At 45.1% G+C, this 17,459-nt stretch overlaps 1 protein-coding gene across 5 annotated transcripts in view; it reads right to left on the bottom strand.

Annotated features, from left to right (window-relative positions):
- Positions 1-17,459, bottom strand: part of LOC111933691 (serine/threonine-protein phosphatase 2A regulatory subunit B'' subunit alpha) — a 57,006-nt gene that overhangs the window by 37,293 nt on the left and 2,254 nt on the right. Inside the window, exons 2-3 of one of the 5 annotated variants that reach the window (XM_086844363.1) lie at positions 17,193-17,339; positions 1,246-3,602 (exon numbers count right to left, since the gene is read on the bottom strand). In XM_086844363.1, the coding sequence (XP_086700489.1) occupies positions 1,246-3,219 (1,974 nt within the window). In that variant the 5' untranslated portion in view covers positions 3,220-3,602; positions 17,193-17,339. Of the gene's footprint in view, positions 1-1,245; positions 3,603-15,123; positions 15,267-17,129; positions 17,340-17,459 lie in introns of those variants that run through there. The other 4 variants (XM_023933407.2, XM_086844364.1, XM_086844365.1 and 1 more) reach the window with 4 other exon arrangements.

The raw sequence follows: 17,459 nt of genomic DNA, 5'->3' as shown, positions 1-17,459 counted from the left end.
TGCCACAAATAACAGCAAACCTCAGAGCAAGTGCAGACCAACAGCCCAGTGCCTTGTGCTCACTGCTGAGGAGACCAGATGCCTCCACATCCTCTGCCTCCCCAGAACAGCTCTTCTCACCCAGGGTCTTTGGCTCTGGGCATCTGCAGAAGGCAAGGGTTGTGTGACTGCATGGAGGAACAGAGCTCTGGGAGTTGTGGAGCACATGTCCATAGAAAGCAGATTGGGAGCAAACTAACACACAGCTAGGTGGGATCAGGGGAACACAACCTGCCAAGGCACCACACTGAGAAGCCACTTGGCAGCATAAATGCATCCCATTTACAAGTATTACATAAAATCTGCCACAAACCCAGCGTCACACTTCATCAAACACATTTTTGTTTGAACTCACAAGTTAGAAAATTTTGTAAAATGATGTACAAGGCAAGATTACAAGGGATTACTTTAGAAATTTTAGAGCTGTTTAATTCTACACTCTCTGTAGAAAAAGATTCTTTCCCTTGCTGGAAATACCAGAATATCATTTTCTGTAAGCAAAGTTGCCCAGAGCAACAACAGAAACTCTTGGAAAGCCTGGTCTAAAAGGATCTCAGTACCATCATGTAGGGTAAGACACAACCCATGTATGCAGTTTTTCAGAACTGCATCAAATTTTGGGCAAAAGTGGCCAGTTTTGAAAACAAGCACATTAAGCTCCAACTGGAAGAAGCTGTGAAAGTTCACAGGGAAAACAGAACTAAATCCTCTGAGATTCTGTCCTTTGTCTCACGAAGGATTGGTCTCTTTTGCAACCAGTGATAAGGAGGACAAGAAAAGCTGCTCAGAGATGGGAAAGGGAGAGGTGGAAGAATCAGTTCTTACTGGACAGCTGAGAGGAAGTCCAATACTTGGTCCCAGAAATAAAGTAATTATTTTTACTTATTAAAGTAATTATTACTTCACCCTATTATAAGGGACCCATTTAAACCACAAGCAAACAGTCTACAGAAGCACCATCAGGAAAGGGTAAAGCTCAAAGGTGAAACTCCATGTCAGGACCTATTTTATTTTCTCATGGGTTTCAGTTTCCTTTTTTTTTGTTTGTATTTAAATAAAGGCTACATTTCTGCCAGGTTGAATACATCATTCCACACTGCAGCATTCAAAGCACAATGCATCATTTATATGTAATTCCCCACACTCCCCCCACATTTTCCCACCTTTGTTTTTTTCACTATTCTATCAAAAATTTGGTTCTCTTACCTTTATTACTTCTGGGGCCTGCTGAATTGAAGCTGGAACAGAGTCTCTGGATGCAGCCCCAACATGGTTTTTTTGCCCTGCATGTAGGGACTGTGAAGAAGTTGCTAAAGTTTCCTGGAGAATTTGCATCACTTCCCTCTCCTTGGACAAACTTCCCTTGCCTGTCTGGAATTCCACCAGCTCCTGGGCAAAGTCCTCAATGCTTCCCAGGATACGCAGTAAAAGGGCTTTGTCATCCTCTTCCATTTTATGACAGTTGGTTTCCATGATTTTTGACAAAGAAGTAGGGGGATCAGCAGGTTTACTTTTGGGGTCAAGAGCCAGAGGTGGAGCCTGTCTACCCTGCCTGCCAGACACCTGCAGTGAGGCAGGTTCACCCTCCTTCTGAGAGGGTTCCCTCAGAGTACTCTCCATTTTCTGTGAGAAGCACTCCAAGTCCAGCAGTAGTTTGTCTATCTCCTCCTTGTCCACCCTACTGCATGTCTGGCTTCCCTTGGGAACAGCAGCTTGGGCACCACACAACACAGGATCTGACACTGGTTTTAAAAGAGCAGTTTTCTCAGGAGCATCTCCCACCCTGGCCTGCTCTGCTTTAGCATCAGCAGGAAGGTCTGATGCTCGCTCGTAGCTGCACTCCAGGCTCTGCCAGCCCCTCTTCTGCTCTGCCTTCTTCTCTGTCCCTGTTGCTCTGTGCCCATCAGACTCCTCCTCGATGTACAGTGCCTCGGTGGCAGACGTGCAGTCACAGGGGCTCGGGGCAGGTGACTGAGGTAGAGCATCTTTCACAGCTCTCACGCTGCTCTCTGGAGGGACACTGGGCAGGGAGTTGGAGGTGAAGCTCACAGTACCTGTCTGGATGGACTGTGAGGTGCTTGTCACCTCACCCTGACCTGGTAGAACGAGAGGAACCGCACTTGAGGATGGCAGCTGAATGATATCTTCATACCTGGGTGGCTGCTCATCACCAAATACCAGGGGAAAGGGAGTTTGCTGCAAACCATGGAAACAGTTCACCAGCTCTGCCCAGTCACTTGCTTCTCTCTGCCCCGCTGTCTTCAGCTCAAAGGGCAGCTTTTTCAGGTAGGAAGAAAATCTTGTCATCAGATTCATGTATATCATCTCTGAATTAGCCAGGGGATCATTGCTGTTCCCTCCACCAACATCTGCAGACTTCTTCTTGATACAGTGTTTGATTATGTCTGTGCACTTTTTCAGATCCTCTGAGCACTTGAGCAAGATGTCCAGGCACACCTTAATATCCCCACCAGAAGAACCATCTAGCTTGTGTTTTTCTAAAATCTGGGTAATTAAGTTTTCTTCAGGGAAGGAATGAGGGCTGAAGGGTACCACAGGATTCATGGTGACTTCTGGAGCATCGTTGCTCTCCTGCCATTTCTCCACAGGTGAGGGACTCTGCAAAAAGCCACATGGAGGGCAGTTCTCATCATTGTTAAAGTGCCCATAAATCAAGTCAAAATCAAAGGATCGTCTGCTGAAAGATTCTGATCGAACTTTCCTTCCCTTTCTGTAGGCCACATGACTGGAAGAGTTTTTGAGCTTTTCAAATGAGAATTCCTTTATTTTACCACTGGCAAGGTTTATTGCCTCACCAGTAATGTCTTTTAAACTGCTGGATGCTTGCATTGAAGAGCCCTTCTTGATTCTTGGATTATTTGGGAGGATTTGGTGATAGTCCTCATTTCCAGCCAAGGCAAGACCATTTTCAGGAACAGGAATTTTATGGTCCAGGTTGGCATCTTGGACACTGAGCTCTGCACAGACACTGTGGTGTGCAACTATGCAGGTGAGTCCCTGTTTGAGGAGCTGGCAGGAGCCTGTGCAGTAGTGCACAGTGTGCTGGGAGTGCTGCTCTACCACCACGCTGCTGTAGCAGTTCACTGAAGTCACCATCAGCCTGTAGGTCGCTGCCATAGCACAGACCACACTGGGAAGTGAGGCTGCAAAGCTCACCATGAACTTCACAGGGAAAAGCTCACTTTTCACAGCCACACCAGATTGGATGAAAACATTCAAATGTCAATTGGAAACATCCAAACTGTGTGAGGAGCTACTGCAACTTGCATATGGTTTAACTTAAGGCACCCCGATGCTTGTATTTCTTGCAGAAAGCCTTGCTCAGCAGAGGTGCAGCACGAGCTGCTCCATTTCCAATCATCCAGGTAGCTTCTCCACCAGAGGCCATAAAATCCAGTCACTTCTTAGGCAGAAGTGACAGTCAACAATTTCTTTTCCTCTCCTTTTGGGTGTGTCAGTAAAAGGTAGATAATCCAGTAGCATGCACAAATAATCCACAGTGTGCTTGGGAGATTTCTCTCTCACACTGTTGACACAGGTCCCTGCAATAGAAATAAAGGTGACAGTCATTATGATTGCCGTGTATTATGCAGCCTTGTCTACTACTGAACATCTGGCACCAGACAGAACAACCAGCACACAGGCCTGCACAAAACAGAGTAGACTGATAGTCTTCTTTCACTCAGATCTACCATATAAGAGCAGTGCTGAGGAGCTGGCCTATATTTATACACAGGCTGTCTGTGTGCTGCCATTTTAACAGCTCTATTTTAGCCACTCATTATTTCTTTTTTCATACTTACTTTTTTTCCTCCCCAGACTGAGCAAAACATTACCTTTAATTCTAATAGAGCAAAACATTTTGATCCTGTTGTGAATTTCTGCCTTTCATTTTCCAAGGCTCTAAAGATAAGGCAAAGGGCAGTACAGAAAAGCACTTTCAGGATTTCCAAGCTCTCTGGATTATAAAAAGCTGCAAAAAGCCTGCAGCAAAATAGCTGAATGGCTCTAAGAATGCACAGTCTTTAGTAAAGGCCACATTGGCTTCCATCAGCCTTTCACCAAGGTCTCTGGGACCATAGCAATATATTTTAAGGAGGAATAACTGTTTCACTTACAACCCATAAATAGCAGCATATTTAATACACTAAATCCACTGCTGCAGACATTGAGGATACTAACATTTGTATAAAGGTTAAGCCCATGAAAACTAGGAGTTGAGTGTCTTACACTTAGCACAGTCATTTCCAGCTGCATTTCCTATCATCATGGTCAGAACTGCACCAGAAAAAAACTCAAAAGCTGTTTAACTTTGTTAAAAAACAAAGTTGTTTTTTTTTTTGAAAAAAAGCAAATCTCAGATTAAAGAGTTTTGAATTTTAGACATAGCCTCATCTTTCTTTAATACATGAACAATCAAATGAAAACATCCCAGTGAAATTCTGAGCACCCTCTATTCCTGTAAAAACAGAAATCTATTTAATAAAACATTATTATATCACACAGCTAAGTCACTCCACAGCATGAGTTTATTTTGGTTTCTTCAAAGGCAAATATCCAGCACTATGAAAGGCCAGGCCTGCACTTGATGAAAGCACTGCCCTCCCTACAGTTCCATCCTACCAACTTAGCTCAAAGCCTGGACAAACACAGCACACACAAGACAAGTGCCCTAAGAGTTTGGTGCTGTTGTAGTTACTGACTGGGGAGAGCACAAGTCTAAATGTTCACATTTTACGTATTTTAAAGCCTGAATTTAAAATTGAGTAGCAATGATTCAAGAGTTCAGTGGAATTTGTGATGTGCCATGTCTGCTTATTGCAGTTATGTGGATTGGCACAGGTAAAGAACCTTTCCCATTTTGTTCTCTGGATTATATAAGGCATTGAAAAGATGGCATTCAGGACGAAGAGCTAACTGCCATGCTGGGCTCTGTAACAGGCTGCCACCTGCCCATCCCAGCTGCGGGCCAAGCAGCTCCTCAGCTCCTCCAGTCCTGGCCTGCTCCCCTCCACACCCATTGGCACTGCCCCAAAGCCCCTCTGGCGTGGGAGGGCCCTCCCAAGGGATGAGCAGAGGTATGAGGTGTGCCCCTTCCCGAGGGAACAGCAGTGGTACCAGCTGTGCCCCTTCCCCAGGGATGAGCCGTGGTACAAGGTGTGCCCCTTGCCCAGGGACAAACACAGGTACCAGGTGTGCCCCAGCCACTGCAGTGAGTCAAGGTGCCAGTAGAGAAAGGGCGTGCACAGAACCCTTTTCACACTGTGAGGTGCTCAGACCATCACTTGAAAAGGCAGGGAACACACTTCACACCCGCCACTCACTCCTCTCAGGCTTCACTGTCACTGTGCTAAACCCTCTGCTGAATCAGATCCACAGTTCAAAAAGAGCTGTTGACTCCCCAGTACCTTCATAGGCTCTGTCAGGAAACTCATGCTAGGCCTCCAAAAAGTCCACTGATTCATGGACTCCCTTCAACACATCAGAGTAAGAGGTCTGCTGTTTTTCCTTTTCTGAGCCTCCATCAACTTCAAACAAGCCTTCTGGCATTTCCTGAAATGACTGCTATATAATAATTGGAGAAAGGAGAGGCTTTCAGGACAGCAAGTTTGATGAAGAATTAATATTGCTTCTCAAAAAGCATAGGACTTCCTAAGGGCTCCTTCCTCCCTCTGTCATACACAGCAAGAAAAGACTGGTCTTCTTTTTAGCAGCAAAGAACAGTTTGGGTTTATACCTAATTTGGGCAATAATTACATCTTGATTAAGTTATTTCTTAATTAGAGTAATAATGTATTACTCATTGTCTCTTCCTCTGTCACTCCAAGCATAGTTTCCTCCCACCACATCACTGACTAAGCCAGTTCTAATTCTTCAAGCCACCTTCAAGCAATGAAGTTTTTGCATCTGTAAGGTTATTCCTTCAAGGAAAAGGTCTCCTAGATGCCCAGCCTAAATAGACCCTTTTTTTTCTGTTCAATCTGGTATTGCCAGCTATGCCCAATAACAATTTTAGGTGTTTATGCAATGATTGCTGCACTCTCGAATCCCTTCCCAGTTTGCCTGTATTGCTCTGCTACTATCACAAACCAACACAATGCAAACACAGATTTGCCCAGGCCAACACAGGATTGCTGCCTCCTGCCTCTGCTGTCAGCACCTTTTACTGCTACAACAGAGGAGGAAGTAATCAAACCATCAATACAAAACCCCAATATCCTCTTTCCTACCACACTAACTAATGTCTTCTCAGTAATTATTTACTAATTGCTTTATTATCACTGTCTGCAGAAACATGTTTAGGTTATTCAAGGGCTGGAGCAGCACTAATTTCTCCTTTCCCACTGTCTTGCCCAAGGTAGGACATGCTCAGTGTGCAGCTTTATTTGAGTGTGATCCGTTGAACATGATCCAGCATGCAAACCTAGTCAGGACAAAGCCTAAGGGAGGAGTATCCCTGTTTTCAGATCTGGGATCACAGCTTCAAGCCGAGCCTCAGTTGTGACTCTTGGTGGGTGACTCAAACCTGCAACTCATGTATAGAATGAAAAGACCAAATACATCAAGAAACTTTCCTACCTGGCTCTTTCCAGGCTGCAACTTCATTCCAGTTTGACTCTAGAGCAGCCCCCAGTTCAGAAACACTGCAGAAAGATTCTGTAATTAGGAGTGCTGCCACGAAACCAACCCAGCCCCAGGGATACAGGACTGGCTTCACAACACAAACTGTGAATGAATAGTGCTTCTTGTGTGACTGCAGAATAATGCTTTATGTCTGTCCTATCTCTGCAAGATGACATGAATTATTTTCCAAAGGAAAAAATTATTGCAGATACTAATTATATAAAAGGTTATTCCACAAGACACACAAGAAATTCTATTCATGCAAAGATTATGCAGAAGTTAAATAGCTGAACAATGACAATCTGTTCAGATTGGGACTGTCAGCCAGCACTTGCAAACTGAAGACTAGAAAGCTACAGGACAGGGCTCCAATATCTCTGAAAGTCTCTAACTCACCAAGAGTCTTCTTGAACACTAATCTGCAGCACTAGCAACAGGAGGCAGAAACCACCATAACACAGTATTGAATAAGCCAGCCTTTCTGCACCAGGATATGGCCTGAGCATCACTGTGGAAATGCTTGTTTCTAGTGGAAGGCATGGTAGAACCAACCCTCCAGTTTGGTACTCTTGCAAAAGAAAACAAAGAAAAACAGGTTTGTCATTTGGAAAGTGCACCAGTATAGCTTCAGGTGCATCATCATGCCTGTGTAATCAGGTGCCAGGTCTTACCCCCTTAGAAGGGCTTGTAGTACCAAAAAGCATTTAACTGCACCTTCTCTTATTTAGAAATTATTGAGTTTTGTTTAGAATTTACTGAGCAAAGCAGATTTGGGAGCAAGCTATATGGATAATAGAAGAAAAAAACAGGCAAACAACAAAGTAATGGTTTCTTTCAAATAAATTTTTGTAACGAATCCAGTTCTGCGGAATTAAGTGGAAATTTTACAACCAGACACTTAATAAATTACTTTGGATCCCATTACAAAAGAACTGATTAACAACTCACCATCACTTGCATAACATATTACTTCTCAAAAAGGAACAGGAGACTAAAAAGAGTAACTTTTCTTCCTATACTGAAGAAGTTTGGAAGAAAAGAAAACAACAAACAACTGAGTTGTTCCTTTGTCCTGTATTTCTTATATACTTACGGCTTATAATATTTTGATGTTTCGCTTAATGGCAACAGAAATATTTTATATGTAGGACTTAGGTGAGAAGTGCAGCTTTTCAGTCCTCAGGACTAGCAGAAATGTGATGCACATGCAAACATTTCAGGGACAGTAGAAGAAACCACTCACAATTGCACCTGAACAGTTTGGGGGTTACGGGGGCTTATACCACTGACACAGCAACCACAACCTTTAGAATCTTTATTTCTAAAAGGTTTTAGCTCCAAGCTAATTCATGTTTTAGAAACTGCAACAAACTCTAATGGCTACAAATCCCAACTCACCTCATAACCCTGGTTAGAGGATCTGACCTACTCAGAGTAAGCACTTCTATTTGAACCAGAGGACACTTCCTCATATTCTCAAGTGCTTCAGTATTTAATTACACACATTCTTGAAAAAGGGTCATCATTTCCCATTGAAGCATGTTCAACATCAGGTTCCACAAACAGCTATCCCACTTTCTTATGCTAAATTAAAAGAGCTCTCAAGAAGACAAATTTCCTCACCTACAAGTACTAACACAGTGTAATCAAACCATCTCAGCATTTTCCAGGAGCGCCAGAGACTCAGAGATGTCTTCAGAGTCATTGCTATAAATCTTTGTCTGAGTTCTGCCTGTAACTTGCTACTGTTCTTACAAAAACATGGCAGAGGTGGGATTCATCTCACCTACATAGCCATGAAGTGTTTGGTGGTGCTTGTAGGCAGTTTAGATAGGGAGGCACCTCAGAAAGAAGGATCACCCCACTGAGTTCAACAATCTAGTTTTGAGATTATGAGTTACATTAGATGAATCCCATCCTTCAGGATTACACAAGAACATGGGAAAAACCATTTCTGTCTCCAACAGTGGTTAAATGCCAATGCTCAAGGAGCAGTATTTGAAAGACATACGGTATTTCCCAGGAGTATTCTCCTGGCCTCCAACTGTTTCCAGCTCATGAGAACTGTGAAGCTGGATGTGGTTTGTGTATACTTATTAACCACTGGAGGATTTCTCTCTTATGTGCTTGAGCACCCCTGCACTCAAGAGAAATTTTTTGCAATCTGAGCATCTTTTGACAAGACATTCTACCATCCACCACCCCTTTCAATCCTGTCACTCACCAGCTTCAGTATGTCAAGATCTCGTACTAAGACACTGCACAAACACAACACCTGCATGCAGACTGTCCACAGCATTCCCAAATTTACAGAACTCCATGTCATCCCTCTGCCTTGCCTTAGCTTATTCAGTTCTCCCAGTGTAGAAGCCACTTTGCACCTCTAAGCATTCCCACTGCCCCTCTCATAAGTTTTTCTGGTTAAATTACATACTTTAAGACACAGGAACCCAAAGTGGGCAGAGTATTCAGGGAAGATGAGAACCACAGGGAGAAATTAATTTTTGAGCTGCCTTTCAAAAATCAGTATTATCCCTATATAGTGTTTTCCCCTTTCCAGCCTCACTGCTTTCAGATAATGCATTCTCAAGTGTCTGCTCTCAAAACCACCTGGGTTAACTCACTCCATCCTTCTTCCTACTTGTCTTCCAAGAGGAAATAAAGATACTATTGTCCTTTGTAAAATGCTCAGAGATCTACTGAGAGAACACTCTATTCAAGAGGAAGATGTTCACTTTTAGAGACCAATATTTTCATATAGTCTCAGAAAAAAGGTTCAGAGATGGGCAGCAATAATGATCCAGAGGTCTTGAACAGCTATTCTGTGAGGAATGATGGAGCAGGACCAGGCACTTCAGGTCAGAAGAGAGGTGACTTCAGAGAAATAAGATAATCTGCAAGGTCATGAATGGTATGGAAAGGGCGGATAGGGTCTGACCGCTCACCTACTCCTCCGCACAAGAACTAGGTGCTCAGTGCCACAAGAAGCAGGGTAAAACAAACACATGCATGCAGCAAACCTGGGGAAATCTCATCAAAGGATGCCACAGACCCAGAAAGGTTCTGGAGAGTCAAGAGGCCATGTTTTTATACCTCTCTTTGGAGAAGGGAGATTATCTGCCCCTAATTTTGGGAGGGTATGTTATTCATTACACAAAATCACAATGGATTTACACCATGGCAAGCTGGTTTGCTTCCTCTTCTTTTCCTAGAGATGCCATTTCTATTTGCCTTTTTTTGTTGTTTTTGACTGCTGCTGAGCGAGTTTCACAGAACCTTATCTGCATTACTTAAAAGATCTCTTTCTTGAACGGCACAGATTCTCATGAGCTCATCACTGCACAGGCACAGGGAGTTGTTTATCCCTTGTGCACATTAGTTTACATCTGCTGGTATCAAGTACCTACAACCAAGTACTGTGAGAACCTTCTGCAACCGCAGCCAGCTTTTGTTTCTGCTACCCTAATTCTGTGATTTTCAGCATATACTGTCACTTCATTACTCAGCCTCTCTTCCAGGCCATTTATAACTTGGTTCAACAACACAAGCCTTAACACATATCCCCCCGGGAGTGAAGAGTGATCACTCTTCCCTAGAAAAGCTGACAGTCCTTCCTATGCTTTAACCAGGTATTAATTACTGAGAAAGCTATGCTGCTGCTCCTCGCCAGTTCATTTCCTTTCAGAAGCATTTAAAAAGTCCTTTGTTAATCTCTCTCTGAAAATCCAGAGACAGCAGAATATTTGCTTGTTTGTCTCTTATGCCTTCTTGTCCAAGAGCTCCAGACCATCGAACTTTACCAGCTGTAGCTGGACTTCAGCATTCCTGCAGTGACCCGTGGAGGTCACTACAATGGGAACACTTACCAAGGCAGGCTTCCAAGCAGACATGACCTTGAGCCTAACTGTCCATGGAAGGACCATTAACACTGCTCTGCAGTCACTGTGCATTCAGAGAAGTCAGTTTTTACACTGACAAATCTGTTTTGGTAGATTTATCCAAAAGAAAAATAATCCCCCAACACTAACTTAAATACAACCTCTCCACATTTACAGCAGCAACATAAGGCAAGTCCACCACTTAAAAAGATCTGGGCTAGTATCAATAATAATAGTCTGCACTGATTTTTAAAAATAAACCTGGCAGTAGACCATAATCTATTGTTTTAAAATACTGACTTACAGTTAGTGAATACATTATTATTCAGTGTAACTCCTCCAGGTTAAGTGACAGGGTTATCTAATACTCCAGTGCCTTTAGCCCCCTCACAAACACCAGCAGAGTCCCCGAACACGAGCACACCAGAAACTGCTGGGGAGCCCTAGTGCACAGGCCATGCAAAGCTTGTCACTGGGGGTGACAGCTGGGAAGAAGAGTTAACAGTACCAGGAAAGATGTCACCCTTTTCAGCTTTTCTGAAATACCTTTCTTCAATTTTCCGTTTGCACAGTCTTGGAACTAAAACTGACCAGACAGGAATTTGTGCCCCATGAGACTGGTTTCCAGTTAGACAGATGAGACAGCAAGAAAGTAAAAGCTCACACGATTTTTCCACGTAACGCCAACCCGTTCCACATAAATACTTTGCCAATTAATTTTTGTTCCAGCCCCATGTCTGTGTAGAACCACCAAACTTGCTCACTTATCAGGACCCAAATACATTCACAAACATGCTGAAGTTTAGCAAGGCACAAGAAAAAGAAAAATTAATGCCTGAGCTCTGACACACTGACAGAAAATAAGGTGACCAACCAGTAAAACACTGGAGGTGAACAAGCTTCAAAAGCACATAATTAGCAAGGCTCAGGGCAGAGGTCAGAAAGCCTGCTTGATTAAGTAATGTGTCTCCTGGCTGTTTATAACCGTATATGGAAAGAGATAATTTCATATTAGCAAGATGAATTTATTGTTCCTGGAACGTTAATTCAGTATTAAGAGTATCCATTCACTTTACACGAATTAAAGTGATCTTATTTAAGTGTTAAAATAACAAAGGAAGATTGGTGTCCAAGACAGCATTCCCTTGGTCATTAACATTTGCTGGCACTGAGGTTACAATTTACAGATTCCCTGAAACCATTTTCAGAAATTCACTTGGAAGTTAAATTTCTCCTGTAGCAGAGTAGCCATCTGCTAGTGGTCTGCAGAATAAATACACTTTTAATAACAACTAAAAAAAATTGCTTTCATTTATTGCCCATCTATTCAGCTCATGCATTTCTCATTGCTGACATATCTAACTTCTTCAGGTCATACATGTATCACCTTGGGGGTCACTTAAACCCTCAGGCATTCAAAATTTTAGGTAAAATTCTCTTTGTCTAAGGTGACAGCCCATTTCTCCAGGGCAGCCTCAGTTCCCGGCCCATATCAGGCCCCAGCTGGAGTTCTACAGTTATTCCATGGGTCAGCAGCAAGTGACACAGAAAAGCTCCGACTCTGCATTCCCACCCTCTCCTTCGAGGCACAGTCCCAGGATCCAAGAGCTGTCATTCCCACCAGCCATACCTTCCACAAGCCCATTCCTGCCAGCCTCCATCTCGCACTGGGAACAGCAGCAGTTGTTGAAATGCAACAAATTACACCAAAAGGTGCAGCATGTCCTGACATTCTGCAAGTCTGGCACTGCTACAGACTTTTGTGCTTGTGCCTTCAATAAGCCACCCCAGAGGCAAAGAGCAGTGTGCTCAAAGCAATGCACAATTTAAGGGAGTCTAACTTTTCTGTCCCCTGTCCTCTACCAAGGAAAACTAAAGGTGTTTCAACCTGACATCCCAGTAAGATTGAGGAAATAATTTCTCTTGTGTCTTTGTTAACCCAGGGAGATTTACAAAACAACAACAAAGTAAAGAGAACTTCTATTAATTTCTCTCTTTTCCCTGTGTATTTAAATAGAAGCAGATTAAGAAGAAAAGCAATACACACAGGAAAAAAACCCAAAACAAACCGAAAACCAGACAAATGCAAAGATTCCCTCACTGGAAGCAGGCAGCCGTGTTCACATTTTTGAAGCTGCATCCATCTTCATTAAAATGAAGTAACTTTTAACTAGCTCATGTTTTACATGTGTGACCTCAGATATTACCTCCTGCATCCTACCCATACACTGTTCTGCAGTCAGAATTATTCTTTTCTCCATCAGCAGAGTATTTGCATGCTAATCAAACACCAATTAATTGTTAACACTGTTAATTGCTAAAACTGACAATGTTTTCCAGTATTATCCTCACTTTGACCTGAAAAGAGAACACATCCATTTCTGGTGCTCAAGCCCTGATTTTCCAAAGTATGTGGCATTAAGGAGTGCTTCATATGGTCAAAGCAAAGCACCTGCTTAGTCACCACTGCCCTGGCAGTCCTAGCTCAGAAATTCCACAAACCAGACCCAGGGACATAAGCAACAGAGGAAATACACAGTGAATTCTGCTGGAAGAATCTCGTCCCATAACACACATGAAAACAGTTCTTTATGACAGCACTCAACTACGTTAATTATGGATGAGAAAATTCCCCCTTCCACAGTTCGACTTTGCTGTCCCATTTCTGGCAGATTTGGAGCACAGGATCTAAGCTCTAACTGAACCTTCAGAAAAGTTCAGTGTAACAGGAGAAAGCCTGGTCTTATGGGGAAGAAGAACATGCAGTCATTTAAGTACAATCAGTATCGGAAAACATTTACACAATGAAGTCAAAGCAACCTCTGTCCTGCATCAGGACATGCCAAGTTCAGAGTTACTTCAAGTCAGGTTTTCTGCGTAATTCAAGGGCAGAGAAGTTCTCTATGGAGAATGGTCCCTTCTAAAAACAAAAAACCACCAGCCAACACTCACCCCACCCATCAAAAAAAAAGGGAAAACAAATTCCACCATGCAGCATCATATTTATACCTCCAGGGCTACCAGCAATGAGTGTCAGACAGCAGGGCTCCACCACAGAACTTTCTGAACTGCCTGAGCCACATTATTCATCACCTGCTCCACAGGCTGCAGCTGAAGGAAATGAAATAGAGGCTTTACCAGAAAATCTCTGCAGTGTTTGGCATTCACACATCAGTCAGCTGTAATTTGAGGAGCTTTGCCCACAGCTACCTTTAACATTACACCTCTGTGCAAATTACAGGTACAAAATAATACGACACGACAGTGGTTGCAAAGGTCTAGGTAATGGAAACCAGCCATGTGCCACCAGGGAACTTCGATTTTTCTCTTTCATTTTCAGGCAAATATAAATCAGTTGCAACTGATACACACTGTTACCATTTCCAGATATATAAACAGTGGGGAAAAGCCCAAACAACCCACCACTGTCTCATGCTTCAGTTTCTCAGAATCCCGCAGACATTAAACACATAATTTTACACAACAAAGTCTAACAGTACTGACAATCTCCTCGAAGTTCTCACTAAAATAACCTCCCCCTACACAACCTGAAAGAGCAGACCTGACAAGCTAGAGAGACTGACAAGAAATAATCAAGAGAAGGTCTTCTTTTTCTTAAAAGAAATGGTTAAGTAAATTTTTGCAAGAGTTATTTCCTAAAGCAGGCATCACGTCATGTGAGCTAAAGCCATGAGACCACCACCAAGAAACATGTATTCTGCCTTGCAGGCAGCACTTCACAGCAAACATCTTAGGGGACTACCTGGCTCTGGAATCCTTCCCTAGCCAGCATTTCTGCAAAGATGGGAGCACAGAGCAGCACACCTCCCAGTGTTTCCTTCTTCAGCAGGAAAAACAGAGGTAATATAATTAGTCCCAGGCTTAAAAATATTTACATTACTTGAGACCAACGGAGTTTGATGACCTGCAGAGAGAATTACTCCGGCAAGAACACCTCCTTCATAAATCATTCCACTCGTTATTCGAACTCAGTTTCACAAGTTTATGCTCAACTTAATCTCAAATTCATCTGCCTGTGAACCAAGGAGTCTGGTAGCCAAAGCTGTTCCCTTTCTTGCTCATGAAGAAATACATCGTGGAAAAAAAATTAAATCCTGCTTTCACGACCACGTATTCATTCACAGCTGCGGTGAAGATAACGGAAGGTCCAGCTACCCAGGGTACTGGGGCAAGTGATCACAGAAAAGGAACAGCCCGAGGACCCCTCACCGGAGTTAACCTCCAGCTCTCGACAGCAAACACCTCCGGGCCAGCCCGGGCTGGGAACACGCTGTGCTCAGAACCTGCTACGCCTAAGTCCCTGGGGACAACTCTCCGGGGGACAGCACACAGTCCCGGCCCGGGACACCACGGAGCGCCGGTGCTTCAACGCGTGTGGGGCGAGCATCGCCTCCCGCGTTTGCGCGGCACCGCCGGCCCCCACCGCCCTCGGCACACCCCGCCAGACCCTCCAGAACCGCGCCAGCGCCCACACCGGCACCCCCGCGCTGGCTCTTCATCCACAGACACCGTCCCGGGACCCCGGCCCCGCGGGACCGACCTACTGTCCCGGACAGGGCGAACCGCGGCCCCGGGCCCCGCCGCCCGCCCGTACGTACCCGCCGGGACAGCGCCCCGTCCCGTGCCATGCCCAGCGCCGCTCCCGCCGCCGGGCGCGCTCCGCCACCCGCCCCGGCCGCCCCTTCCGCACGGCCGGGCCCGCCCAGCGCCGGGGGCGGGGGGCGGAGGCGGGTCCCGCCTCAGAGAGCCCCCAGGCCGCCTCACGAGCCTGGGGCCGCCTCACTGCCGGTCCGCACCTCAGCTCCGCCTGCGGCTCTCCCACCATCGCGGACGGCGGGTTTTGCTTTGTTTTTCCCTCAGGAACGCCACCAACGCCTTTATAGAATCACAGAATCGTCAAGGCTGGAAGAGACCTCCGAGATCATCCAGTCCGACCATGCAGTCAGCACTGCCACTGTAACGCCTAAACCACATCAACCAGCGCCAGATCCAGACACCTCTTGTACACCTCCACGAACCATGACTCCATTACCTACCTGGCAACCTATTCCAGTGCCTGGCCTCTCAAACAGTGAAATACTTTTTCTAATAGCTAATCTGATTCTTCTGTCTTGCCTTAGGGCCACTTCCTCCTGTCGTCTCACTGAAGGCACGGCAGAGACCGGCCCCACATCACTACAGCCTCCTGTCAGGGAGCTGTGCAGAGCGATGAGGTCTCCCCAACTCGAGCCTTCTCAAAGCTAAACAAACCCAGCTCCCTCAGCTATTCCTCATGGGGCATGTTTTCTAGACCCTTCCCGAGCCTTGTTGGCCTTCTCTGGATATGCTACAGCCCCTCAATGTCCTTTTAGAGGTGAAGAGCCCAGAACTGAATGCCGTGCAGCCTCACCAATGCTGAATACAGGGGAGGAATGGTCCTACTGGCTACAATGCTCTTGATACAGGCCAGGATGTCATTGGCCTTCCTGGCCACACTGCTGGCTCATATCCAGCTGCTGTCAAACAGCATCTGAGAGTCCCTTCCAGCTGATCAGCTCCCAAGGCATCCCTGCCCCAGGCTGGAGCTGCAGAGGCTGCCGTGACCCAAAGGCAAGATGTGGCACTTGACTTTAGTGAACCTCACACTGTTGTCCTCAGCCCTTTGATCAAGACTGTCCAGGTCTCTCTGCAGAGCCTTCCTGCCCTTGAGCAGATCAACACTCCCAACCAACCTGGCACAGTCTGCAAATTTACTGGGGGTTGCTTCATCTCTTCCTCCAGACAGCTTCCAGCCCTCAGTGGCTGGAGGCCATCAGTAGTGCCCTCCGGCAAAGCAGCGTCCTCTGGCAAAAGGTACAAATTAAGAGGGAAAGAGCCCTGTTGGTGCAGCTGGAACAGGGAGGCAGCTGCTGCACTGTCATTGGCAGCTGTGTTGCTGCACTGCAGATCATTTTGCAATCATCAGACATGATCTAGGGGAGGAGATGCTCAGAGACACCTGGACACAGCTGCAGGTAAGCCATTATTCAGCGATAGTTAAGCCAACTTCATGGGGTCTTTCCCTAAGGGAGCTATAGTCTTGTCTGGTTGCAGCAGCCCCTCCCTTCAGTTGCACACACAGGCCAATTTGCCACCTCACATGCCCTCAAAGCTTACAAGGGCAGCTCAAAATCTCAGCTGGAACACATCAGATTTGTCTCTTGCACTCCAGTGTTTATCTCTCTCCCTCAAAAACACTGTCTCCCAGCACTTCTCCTTGTACCTCCCTTCTCAGCCATGCTATCCCTCCCCAAAAGTCAATTACAGATGCCTCCCTTTTGCTGTTCCTCTTCATTTTAGTAATGTGTGAATCATGCTAGAAACCTGTTAGTATACTCTAAAAACACTAGGAAGCACTTGACAGAAAAGTCTTAAAAGCTCTTCTCATTCCATTCTTAGAGATGAGGGAAGCAACTCTGTCATCCACAGCTCCTTCAGATGCCTTTTATTCTTAATTTCTCTGCAGAGATAAACTCCTTTCATGGTACTAAACTATCATAGTCAGCTCAGGAAAAAAACATTACTTACTGGTCAGTGCAGGCAGGCAACATCCAAAAGGGAAAATATCTCCTACCAAAGCAATCTACTGACCTGAACTTGCTTGTTGTGACTTTTCCCTCCTTGGCCTCACAGTTCCCTGGCCATTCATGCAGGACAGGAAGTGCACTTGGTCCTCTGCTGCAGGACTGGACATTCAGGCATGAGAAACATGCACAGGCAACTGGGGCAAGAGACTGACTGCAAAACCCAATCCAAGGCCAAACATGGGTCAGTCATACACTGGAAAAGAGCTGTGCTTCTGTCACATGGGTTTTCAAACAGTCTTGAAGGACTGAACAAAATTACAATAACACAGTT

This window comes from Cyanistes caeruleus, chromosome 10 (genome assembly GCF_971803275.1).
Source record: "Cyanistes caeruleus chromosome 10, bCyaCae1.hap1.1, whole genome shotgun sequence".
NCBI lineage: Eukaryota > Metazoa > Chordata > Aves > Passeriformes > Paridae > Cyanistes > Cyanistes caeruleus.
Note: the sequence above shows the minus strand (reverse complement) of the source record. Positions and strands in the feature narration are given on the sequence as shown.